The following is an 11,964-nucleotide window of genomic DNA, read 5'->3' on the forward strand; positions in this document are numbered from 1 at the left end:
TTTTTGTATTTTCAAGGTTTTTTTTATAAATAAAACAAAAATCACGTATCCTATAAAAAAGTGATTAATAAAGAATTTGTATATATTTTTTGGCTGCACAATATTTTTGTCTTATCATTCTTTTTCTTATCTTGCATATTTTGACCGCAAAATGCAATGTTTCATTTTTGATAATCTTTTGTGCAGTCAAAATTAGAATTTTCAATTTTTCGAAAAAATTAAAAAAGTTGTTAAGATAATCTTGTAGGGCTAGAGAAAATTAACATTTTTCTTTTCAAGTACTATGAACAAGTGTACAGAGAATTTTTGAATCTTGAAAAAATGTCGACTTAAAAATTTTCAAAATAGGCTTACAGATGTACAGACATAGACATTTGTAAAAACCTGTTTTTTCGGATCCAGGGGTCTCAAAACGTCGAAAAAAAACAACGGAATTAAACCAAAAACATCGAATCTTCAACAAAAAACATACGCTTTCAACCAGACACTTCAATTTTCAGCTAAAATCGATCAATTTTCAATAAAAATCAAAATAGTTGAATTTTGATTTAAAAAATTGATTTCAAACAAAAAACCGAATTTTCACCCAAATAGTTCAATACATATAACTCTACTTTTGTAACTGAATAATTATTGTTAATAAATGCAATATTGCAATTTAAAAAATGTTCTAGGTATTTAAAAATTCTCTGACAATTCCAGGTTTTCCAGGCAGGATGATCGACAGTGAAATCATCCTGGTTAATAACAAAAGGGTTTGGATTAATTCAAAAGAAGTTGAGATAGAACGACAGGCAAGATTTAAAACAATAATTTATTATTTCGTATAGAACTATCTTAACGATGTAATACTAATCATAGTGGACAATTTATTGCATCTTTGTTCAAACGTCGTTACAAGTTACTCAGCGCTTCATCGAATAATATCAAGATTGTTGAGCTTGACTGAATCATGTTATTTGAACTCGTGGGATTCGCTTCATATTCTTGAGTTTCTCCTTTCTTTCGAAGTTTTTTTATTTTCAAGAAGTAAAAAATGTACAGCACTGCAATCGCTAAACTGCAGAATAAATTTCAAATAAAAAAAGGAGAGAACGCATAATGATTTCACAAAAAAGTGAATACTTATGACGATGAATTTCAATATGTACAGCAGATCGTATATAATTAAATTAAACGTAACAAGTGGAAAATATTTGTATAACGATCGCTTGTAATTACGGCAATAATGATGACGATAATAGCAATAGTAATTTAATAATATAATATTATTGAAATTATAATGTAAGAATAATCATAACATATTCAATTAAATATAATAATGTAGTCGTAATTACCATAACGTAATAATCTAAGCATTAATTATAATAAAACCATCGCCACCTATTAAACAATTCTAAACGTATAATACTATCATGAAACAAAGGCGGTTTGCCTGCAAAAAGAATTTTAACGTTTTTTTAAAAACGATATAAATATATACAATATATTATAACTGGATTTAATCGAAGTTAAAAATCCATTTTTAAATAAAAATGCTACAATGAATGATCTTTACATATAAATACAAATTTTAACCGGTATAATTTGTTTATTAAAAAGTATTACGCATGCTTTGTTTTAATTCCAACTTTTCCAATAATTTGAGCGTAATCTGCTTAACTTTACAAGCCTACATCTTAAAAACTGGAGCCTTCTTAAGGTGATTGTAATTCGATTACAATTTTTATACTTATATGCTTTGTCCATAATTGAGGAAGACAGAATATGTACAATTGAATTTTCCTTATAGTTATACAAAATAAATTTATAATCTTATCAGAAAATCTAAAAAATAATCATCCCTCTTTAAAAGATGCCAAAAGGTTTGATAACATCAACCAGTAAAATAAAAAATCCAATTTAAAATCAAATTTACAATGAAGCTTTGGAACGAATCGAATCCAAAGCGATTATTATTATTCTGATTCAGACTTGGAAAGTTCGGTTCGGATTTCTTCAGATTCAGACTCGAGATTTCGAGATCCTTTTTCCAGTTTTTCGGACTTACTGTTAATATCTACATTGATATCTTCATCTTCACTTTGCCGAATTTCTTCTTTGATGGTCAATTTATCAGAAGCTTCAGTATGTTTTTCAGAATCTTGAATTTCATTCTGTGTTTTTCTGTCTTGAGGAGATGAAATGTTATCCCGTGTAGAATGAAAAACAGCCACGTGATGATCAAGTTCAGCTCTGAAGAAAAACTTCAGACCACAGTGACTGCAATCGTAAGGTCGAGCACCAAGACCATGTTGCTGGAGCATGTGATTCTGTAAAAACAAATTTATTAGCACTGATGCATTTATTGACAATGAAAATATATTGATTAAAAAATATTAAATTATTTTTCCCATTTTTACCTGAAGTCCAATTGGCGCTGTAAACAGGGCCTGACAAATGTAACAACTGAGGGCAGTACATCCGGCAAAAGTGTGTTCTATAAGATGACTCTGAAGTTGTAGAGGACTGTTGGCACCAAATAAACAGAGATGACAACGCAAAGCTTCCAAGGAAGTTTTCCCAGAAGACTCAAGATGTTCTTTTTTAACGTGCTCCTGTATTTTAGCCTCTGTTGGGAAAGACACCTGAAAAAAATAATTAAAGTAATTATTTAATTGTACAAATGAATAGGAACTAAAACAATAAATTACAAATTAATCATCAATCCTCACCTGGCACTGAATACAAGTATAAGTTCCAGGTTTTTCATGTTCAGCAAGCCTATGTTTCTCAGCCTCCTCCGGATCTTCAAACTTTACTCCACACTCATCACATCTTCTTCCATCACTTGATCCTCCTCCATCATTCGAATTCCTCCCTTCCATTTTAAAACTCCTTTCACCATCCGACCTCTCCCTACATCCATCCCAATGTGACTCCTTCATCCATAATTCAGTCTGGCTAGTCTTCGCATGCTCATAAGGTGAGTTCAAAATTGGAAGTCCCTGCGAATGCCTCACATAACAAGCTCTACAAACTCTTAATGTCTGACTACCACTACTGGAATGATTTGAAGGCAAACTAACAAACTCCTCTCCATTAAACTCTCTGAGGCAAAGACAGCAACTGTGACTCTGAGTCTTCTGATTAGGACTCGGACTCGAGTCTGACCTCTGGGAACCACCACTGGATCTCAGATGATGCCTCGCATGAAGCCTACACTCCAAATCACTGATCAAAGTTTGTCTACAAACCACGCAAGGTGCAGGAAGATGAGGCACTGAACTGTCCAACCTCTGCTGAGGATCAACACTTTCCAAACTGTGTCTCTGAACATGTTCCATAAAGTGCGATTCAGAAGACAAACTTCCTCTGCAAACAATGCATACATCACTCAGCTGAATCTTACAATGTTTCTGTAGTTTGTGTTCAGCCAAAGTTGCTCCAGAGGGACAAACTTCATCACAGATGTTGCACTTGTGACGACCTCCATGATCATTAGTTGCATGTTGTATTCTTGTGTGTGATTCTAATTCACTTCTCGATCGACAAACCTCTCCACAATATGCACAAGTCATGCTCAGAGCCGATAAAGATTTTCCTGAAACCTTTGCAGGAGTGTGGGCTAATTTTTTATGAGCTTGTAGTTCAGCATCGTTGGCGAATTCCCCTCTTTCACAAAGCTCACATTGTTGGGTAGTTCCAAAACTTGGTCTCTTGTTGTTATTGTCCCTTTGGTTCAAGGAATTGTTGTTACTAGAGGCAGGGGATCTTCCTCGTTTCAGGGACCTCTGATCCCTCTGCTCTCGTTGATCCCTCAGTTCCCTTACATCTAAAGTGACAGAATCTTCCTGAGATCTCGAAGGTCGATGTATCCTTCCATTTTCCCTAGTTTGACTTCTTGGAGTGCTGGGATGAACATTAGCATGATGAGCCTGTGCAATGTGTCTGTCTAATAAAAATTCAACAGCAAATCCCTCCCGACAAATGGGACATCGGTACAAACTTGTGGAGTGGCTTGCCAAGTGGAGCTGAAGATCCAAGTCGGAGGAACAGGAAATCCCACAAAAAACACACCTAGGGTTTGTGTTCGTTATTCCTGGAGTCGATACAGGACTCCTAGGGAGAGAACTTGCATTAACAATGGACGGAGGAGCATGGACAGTTCTAACATGGTTCGCCATCTCAGCTTCGCTTCTGAAAAAGTTCCTGTTTTCACCAGGAGTATTCCCAGGGGAATTTTCATTGTTTGACCCAGAACACACATTGCATCTGTAAATCCGACATTCTTGACTGTGTTTTACAGCGAAATGAACCTGGATTGCTACCCTAGAGTCAAAAGTGTCTCTGCAAAGGGCACATCTGTAAAGATGATGAGCATGGGAATCAAGCAGGTGCCTCTGAAGAAGATCAGGATGGGGGTAAAATTTCTTGCAGGCACTGCAGGCGTATTCTTTTGTAACTTGTCCCAGAAAATGCTTCGTCAAATGGACCATCATATCCTCTCGCTCCTGGAAGGAAGCTTCACATTTTGGACACGGATTCCTTGGAACTTCATTCCTCTGATCGGCTTGGAGATGTCTTGCGAGGTGTTCTCTAAAAGACTCAAAATCTTTCAAAGCTGCACCACATTGTCCACATAGTAAAGTCCCTGCTGAATAATTTTCGTTAATTTTTGAGTGTTTGGTTAAATCAGCTGGTTCCGAGTTTAGATCCTTTGATATTTTTGCAGTTCTTGCTTCCTTGCTGTCGTAGGATCCGTTTATCTTTGGGTCACTATATTCTCGACCTTCAGCCGATATTCCTCTATTTTCACAATGTTGGAGGACATAGTGTTCTGCATAGGCAGCTGCTGAAGAACAGGGAATTCCACAGATGGGGCACATCATCAATGATCCAAAAGCATTAGTTCGATGGATGGAAATCAGATGGTCTCTGAGGGAATTTGAAGAAGAAAACTTCATGGTACATTGCCCACAGGAAAATCCTGAGTCGAAGATGTCTTTTTCTTCCAGGGATCTAACTTCTGGAAACTTTTTCTCGTATAAAAGGTCTTCCCTTAAGGTTCGTTCTTGACGATCAGATTTGTCTCTAGAGTTTGATAGTTCTAGGGTTTGGCTTGGAGATGGCATCAGATTTTCTCCACTTAGGATTGCTTGGTGCATTGTGTGAACGTGCATTTGAAGTTGCTGCATGCTGGTGAAGGAATCTCGAGTACAGTACATGCAGGCTAGTTTTAAAGGTGATGATAGGATTGGGGTATTGGAAGCACTAGCCTGGGACTTTAGGGAGGTTTTGTGGCTTAGGGTTAAATTCAGACTCGGAGATGGTGAATTGGGAATAGGAGGTGATGCTGTACTATGAGAGGAAACACTTCTGCGTCCAAAATCCATTTCTAGTTTTAATCCTTGGGAGTTTTGGTGTCTTTTGTGGGATTGCATGTGGGATGTCAAAGCTGCTGCTGTGTTGTAGCCTCGGGAACATGATGTGCATTGGAAAGGCTTCTGCGTGTCGTGTGTTTTCATGTGGATCTTCAGGTGGTCACTGAAACAAAAAAGAAAAAAATTAGATTTGGTTATGGATATTCATTATTTTTATCTTTTATCTTCATTTTTAATTTTGTAATAGTCTAATTCCTTTTCTCTATTTCACATTGTTTTTTTTCGGTTTATTCTTTTCGTAAAGTCAGATTATATAAATATTTAATGTGAAAGTGGTAAGGCTCACTAATTTAATTTCTGGAGAGTGGTCTTCTTATGTCAATTAAAAACATCTTTTATTAGAATCAGCGGATATATATCACGAAACTGGAGAAATCTTTCATTTTTTATTTAATTTTTTTAGTTTCAAAGGTTTTTCTTTATGCATAAGATATTTCGTTTATGTAGGAATTGAGATTATTTTCAGAGGTGACGGACAACTGATTAATAATTCACTGGACTATTGGAAAAGCAAATCAGAGAGCCGAGGTCCAGGAGACAAAATAAGTTGATCTGAAATGAAGATGGACAGAAATGTAGACCCTCGCTTTTGCTGTGAATTATGCATAGTTATGGAGTGTCACTAGACTAGAATAAAGATTCGATATTTTTTCCTTTTTAAAAGCTATTTTAAAAGTGTTTATAACGATCATTTCCAGTGTTGGGTAATGTATTTTAAAACCACAACTATACAAATTCTGAATCAAAAGAAAATTTACAGATTGACGCACTTTCCTGATATAATCTAGATCAAGAATCTAGAAATCTGGATTCCAGGATGAACTGCTAGTTTAGTGTCACCATGTCTCAGATTGATACAATTTAGATTTCCGCGTGAAATGGCCAGTTTATCGCACTTTTTGCATACGGTTTCGCTTGTTCGTCACGATTATGAGGTGTTTTTTCTCCCGCGGAATGCGGCAGCGAGACATTTTAGCCGGTCTTTCTCAGGCTTTGAGGATCCTGTCAATCGTCACGTTTTCGACCCCTGGTCGATCACTGGATTCTACTTGTGATCATCCACTTTTTACCTCCAAGAAGATGATGCCATTCGGTAAAACTCAACGAAAAATGGAGACAGCAAGCCAAGAATAAAAGGAGAACTTCATCGTGTGGGAGGGTTCGAAACAAAAGGCAAAGAAGGAAGGGTGGTCGACGTGGGAAACGAATTCGTTCCCTTTTCAACATATCACTCGGGGTGGAGACCCAACTTCCTATTCGGTTGCTCTAACTTCCTCCACTTACTTCTCTAATCGCCATCTTAAATCTAGTGGAGAAAAAACCTTTTTCCTTCAAATTTGGAAGATAATTAATTATTTACAGAGTCCTAGTAAAATGAAAAAACGGTTTTTCAATTTTTACAGCTAGGAAACTCTTTAGTTATGTTTTCAACTGCTAAACTTGTGTTTAGTCATTTAAAGACCTAAATAGAGCTCTATCAACTCTCGAATGCACTTTCTCATTTTTTTTTTTTTCATTAAAAAATCATTCCAATTTTGAAAAAGTTTTTTTTCCCGCTCTTCTGAAAAATTAAAAATTTTCAAATATAAACAGGAAATGCAATTTTGAAATGACATGATGATAAAATTATCAAATGTTTCATTTAAGAATATTAAAAGTATTTAAATTTCTAGAACAGGAATATTTGGTTCATTTTTCAATAGGAGTTTTTTTCTCATCAAAATTTTGATTTTAATTATTTTACAGAGGTAACATAACAAAATTTTAGCTACAAATCAATTAGGGATATTTCAGATTTCTTGTAGAGAAATTAAATAGTTCTTCTAGAGACTGAAAGTATTGAAGAAGAATCTTTCCTGCCCATTTGCGATGTGCGTGATCCGAAGAAAATATATAGCCTGAGTTATTTGGGCCATTAAACTACTTAGGGGAAAGTGCAAAGAAAATGGAGAGAAATAAATAAAATGGTCGAAAGTAGATTGGATGGCAAAAAAATCCAGAGATTCGAAGAAGTAAAATTTCAAATTGAATTTCAATATTATTTGTTGAAGCCATTTTTTATTTTGAAACTTAGAAAATCAGAAATTAAAACAAAGATTTTACTTAATTAACAATTTGTTAAAAATGTGTAAAAACATCTTTTTTGGATTGAGTCATGTGCACACATTTTGAAAAAAAAACATTGAATATTTCTAACCTGAAATTTCTTCAGCTTGAATAAAGAGAAACGTGCGATAATTTTTTTTAATTAAATTTTTTTCTGTGAATTAGGAATTTTACATTTTTTGGCGCTTCAAACGATTTAATTAATTAATTCTAGTATATTAACTCCGCCCTATTAGACACTCAAATCGAAAGAATACATCATTAACTGATTCACATCAAAAACAAATCTTAAAATAATCATACATAAAAAATAATGCATGAATGATAAAAAGAAAATAATAATAATCAAATGAGATAATAATTATAATTAAATAACTAAACTCAATCCGTTCCATGCGTTTAATTTAATTAATACGGCTCGGTTAAAATTACTTCAGACGAAACGAACGAAAAATCTTTTCTAGGGCAGTTTTCGAGAAACTTCATTTTCATTTAAAAATTGTTCAGTTTTCACTAAAACAACGCGAGATATTACAAAAATTTTAAGGTAAAAAAATTGCTCCTCGGGAAATGGCTGTTAAAAGACCACCTTAATAATTTTTATGTCAGTTCAAAAGACTTGGAACAGATAAAATAGAATTTAAATTCTTAAATTCTTTTTGAAAAATCATATTGTTTATTTCTATCTATGCTTAAAAAAGGTTTTTAGTGAAACGTATAATTATTTCCACTTTCAAGAATCTCATCCAGTCATGCAATAAAAAAGTGGTCAGTCAATGATTAATTGTATGATTAGAGAGTTGGATAAAATCGTAAATTATTATCTATTTGTTTGAAAACATTTTTTTAAGTATAGCCAGAAATAAAAAATATGGTCTTTTAAAGAAGAAAAGCTATAGGTACTATGGTTTTTATTTAAATCATAAATAAATCCGTTCCTATTTGTTCTCTTATATAAAAATGAGAAAGCCCTTTTTTTAACTCTTAAAATCCCCGATAACACAACAATTTTCCTGAACATTCCTGGAACATTCACATGAAAGGTTCGGAGAATTCTGAAAAATGTTCCAGGAAGGTTAGGGGAATGTTCTTGAAAATTTTCCTATCATACATTTATCTACTTTCGGAAACCTTCCTGGAAAATTTTCCAGAATTCTCCAAACCTTCCATTGGAATGTTCCAGCAATGTTCAGAGAAACTTCGCACTTTTGAGTTAAAGTAGTTTCAACAAAACCGTATTAGGCATGTAAAATATTAATAAAATTGTGAAAAATAAGAGAATTTTGGATCTTCAATTTTTTTCACCTGCTATTATTCTCGGTTAAATTCTTTGAACAATTGAAAGAAGCTAATGGATTATGGGTGACAGGGGGAATAAAATCCGTCCGTTCATCGATCTTCCGAACTTCTTGACGCACCACACGTCTATCGTGAATAGGTGAGTGACCTGAACCAATCAGAAAAAGGGGTATAACAAAAAAATAAGATGAGTGCTGAGAACCTCGGAGATTTCTACTCTTTTGCTGGGTCACCCATGCCGACTTCCAAGATGGGACGACGACGAATAGAGACGTGGCGTAAAGATCCAGAAATGCGATTGTAATAGTGGTTGACAGGTAGTCCAGTCGCGGTTAAGACCTTGTCAGTTGTCCGATAATCAGCTGATATTCGAATGCGAATTGCACGAGATATCTGATCAAATGATCGATGTCCGATTTCACTAATGACAACAGGATTTTCGGAAAAAGTTGCAGCTTCTCGACTTTATAACTTTCTTATTTTTTTAGTATATTTACAATATACAGTATATGTTCTATATTATAGAAGGGTGCAAAATTTTTAATATTGTATCAGCTTTTTTCAAAAAATATAACCATTTTAAATTATTGAGAAAGTTTCACTGTGAAGAAAAATAAAGTTATGGTAACAAAATAATCTTGTTAAGCAGTTTTTATTGGGTTTATAAAAATTGGGTTGTGATTATCAAAAATTTGGTTCTGATTACTAAAAAAGTAGTTGGTGTAACAAAACAAATTATTTGGCTCAAACAACATTTTTTGGGAACGTGATTTTGGGCTCGTAAAACCTGAAACCATGAAGTTTATATATCACTCCACTATCTTTCTCCTTTCCTCTTCCATCATATCCTGTCCTATCTGATCCAATCCTATACAATTCTATCTAATCACCCCTTCCCACTTATTAGTTCTCCTCCCGCCCCTAATTCCCCTCTCTTGCCTACCCCTTCACCCCCTTTTCCGAGACTGCAAAACACAATAAAATAAAAAATATTGTTATTTTTTAAGAAAAAGATTCCAAATCTCTAAATCCAACATTCAAGTACCGAATTCAAGAGTTGTCTTCAAGCCACAGACTATATTAACGTTTTTCTTATATGATTAAAGTTTAGACACTCTAAAGTAAGAAATTAAAAACCATTATTATTTTTTAATAAACAGATTCTAAATCTCTGAATTAAAAATTCTAGTTCCTGATCCAAAGTTGTACCCAAACCATAATAAAATAAGAGAATTTTTCTGATACGATCATAGTTTATACACTCTAAAGTAAAAAACTAAAAATTATTGTTATTTCATAATAAAAATATTTCAAATTCCAAATCTCTGAATTTAAAATTCAACAGCATCTTAGTCCAGAGTTCCACTTAAGCGTATGGTTTCATGACTCACATTTCATATGGACCTGCATTCTCATAAAATACGGATTTCTAATTAAATATCGCACATCACTCCTTGTGTTTTAAACGTCTTTTCGCTTGGATCGAGGCTTGGATGTTCTAAAAAAGGTTGTTATATCATAATAAATACATTCCAAATTTCTGAATAAAAAATTGAACTATCCAAGTCCAGAGTTGTCCTCAAGCCATCGACAATGCGAGAATAATCTAATACGATCAAACTTTATACATTTTAAAATAAAAAACTAAAAATTATTGTTATTTTATTATAAAAATATTTCAAATTCCAAATCTTTAAATCAAAAATTCAACAGCCTCTTAGTCCAGACTTGTTCTCAAGCCACAGAAAACAAAGTTATTTTTTTAATACGATCAAACTTTGTACATTCTAAAGTAAAAAACTAAAAATTATTGATATTTTATTATAAAAATATTTCAAATTCCAAATCTATGAATCAAAAATTCAAGCGCATCCTAGTCCAGAGTTGTCCTCCAGCCTTCGAAAATAAGATAATTCTTTTGATTCGATAAAAGTTTATACATTCTAAAGTAAAATAACTTTATTCGAAACCACTATGTCATGAGTCCACAACGCCCTTCAGTTGATGAAATGTAATTAGTTCCAAAAGCGCTATAGTAACACATAAATAGTTCCAAAAATAGCTACTGAATAACGCACAATGTTTTCTCTAACCGTACTGTTGGGAAAAATAATAAAACCAGATGGCACTCTATCTCGGACCGAACCACATTAAAAATTTTACGCCGTACGAGATTACTATAGTAACACTCAAAAAAATGTCTGGTTAAATCAACTAGAATTCTGGTTAAATATGGCCTTACTATTTTTTCTGGTTAAAGTAACCAGAATTCTGGTCACTCTAACCAGAAAAACTAGTAAGGGCATATTTACCCAGAATTCTGGTTGATTTGAGCAGACATTTTTTTGAGTGAATCACAGCTCAAGAAGATGATTGTCACACCAGTCGTATTTTTCCATGACTCATTCTTCAGAAGGCCTTGCATTTTAATAAAATGCTGATTTTGAATTACATCGTACATCATTCGCTCTATTATAAACGTCTTTTCTCGTGGGTATACTAAAAAAGTATTGTCATTTTTTAATAAAAAGGTTTCAAATTAAAAATGTCTGAATTCAAAATTGAAGTACCCAAATTGAGAGTTGTCCCCAAGCCACAGACAATAACACAATTTTCTTAATACGATCAAACTTTAAAAATTCTAAAGTGAAAAACTCAAATTTATTGTTATTTTCTAATAAAAATATTTCAAATTTCAAATCTGTGAATCCAAAATTCAAGTACCCAAGTACAGAGTTGTCTTCAAGCCACAGGCAATAAGACAATTTTTCTGATACTATCACAGAGTGATTAATACATCACCGGACGTGTCTCAGAAACGCGGGACTTTAAAGGCTCGCGCGCGGACTTGGGTCCATTTGATTCTAAGACCCATGGGGTTGACAAATGACTAATGATCACAAGGCGACCATGGGGCTATGGACATTAGTCAAGCTTTACTCCTTCGTGGGGCCCATGATTTCTTCTCTCTCCTTCCAATGTATGTTACGTTTCAATTCTAAATTCTACTTTATACTTTATTCTTTATTCCTTTACTCTTTATTCCTCTCTTTTCCTTTTCTTCTGTTCCTCTCTCGCGTATCGCCGCTTGGGCATTGGGTATTGAAATGCTAACATAAGCCGCAAAAGAAGCCGG

At 33.9% G+C, this 11,964-nt stretch overlaps 1 protein-coding gene across 1 annotated transcript in view; it reads right to left on the reverse strand.

Annotated features, from left to right (window-relative positions):
* Positions 1 to 849: 849 nt before the first annotated feature.
* The window catches only part of LOC117182039 (zinc finger protein 423 homolog), a 41,234-nt gene continuing 30,119 nt past the window's right edge, over positions 850 to 11,964 (reverse strand). The window contains exons 4-6 of the mRNA XM_033375058.1: positions 2,715 to 5,526; positions 2,403 to 2,627; positions 850 to 2,312 (exon numbers count right to left, since the gene is read on the reverse strand). Coding sequence (XP_033230949.1) covers positions 1,959 to 2,312; positions 2,403 to 2,627; positions 2,715 to 5,526 — 3,391 coding nt within the window. The 3' untranslated portion in view covers positions 850 to 1,958. The remainder of the gene's footprint in view (positions 2,313 to 2,402; positions 2,628 to 2,714; positions 5,527 to 11,964) is intronic.

This window comes from Belonocnema kinseyi, chromosome 10 (assembly GCF_010883055.1).
Source record: "Belonocnema kinseyi isolate 2016_QV_RU_SX_M_011 chromosome 10, B_treatae_v1, whole genome shotgun sequence".
Classification (NCBI taxonomy): domain Eukaryota; kingdom Metazoa; phylum Arthropoda; class Insecta; order Hymenoptera; family Cynipidae; genus Belonocnema; species Belonocnema kinseyi.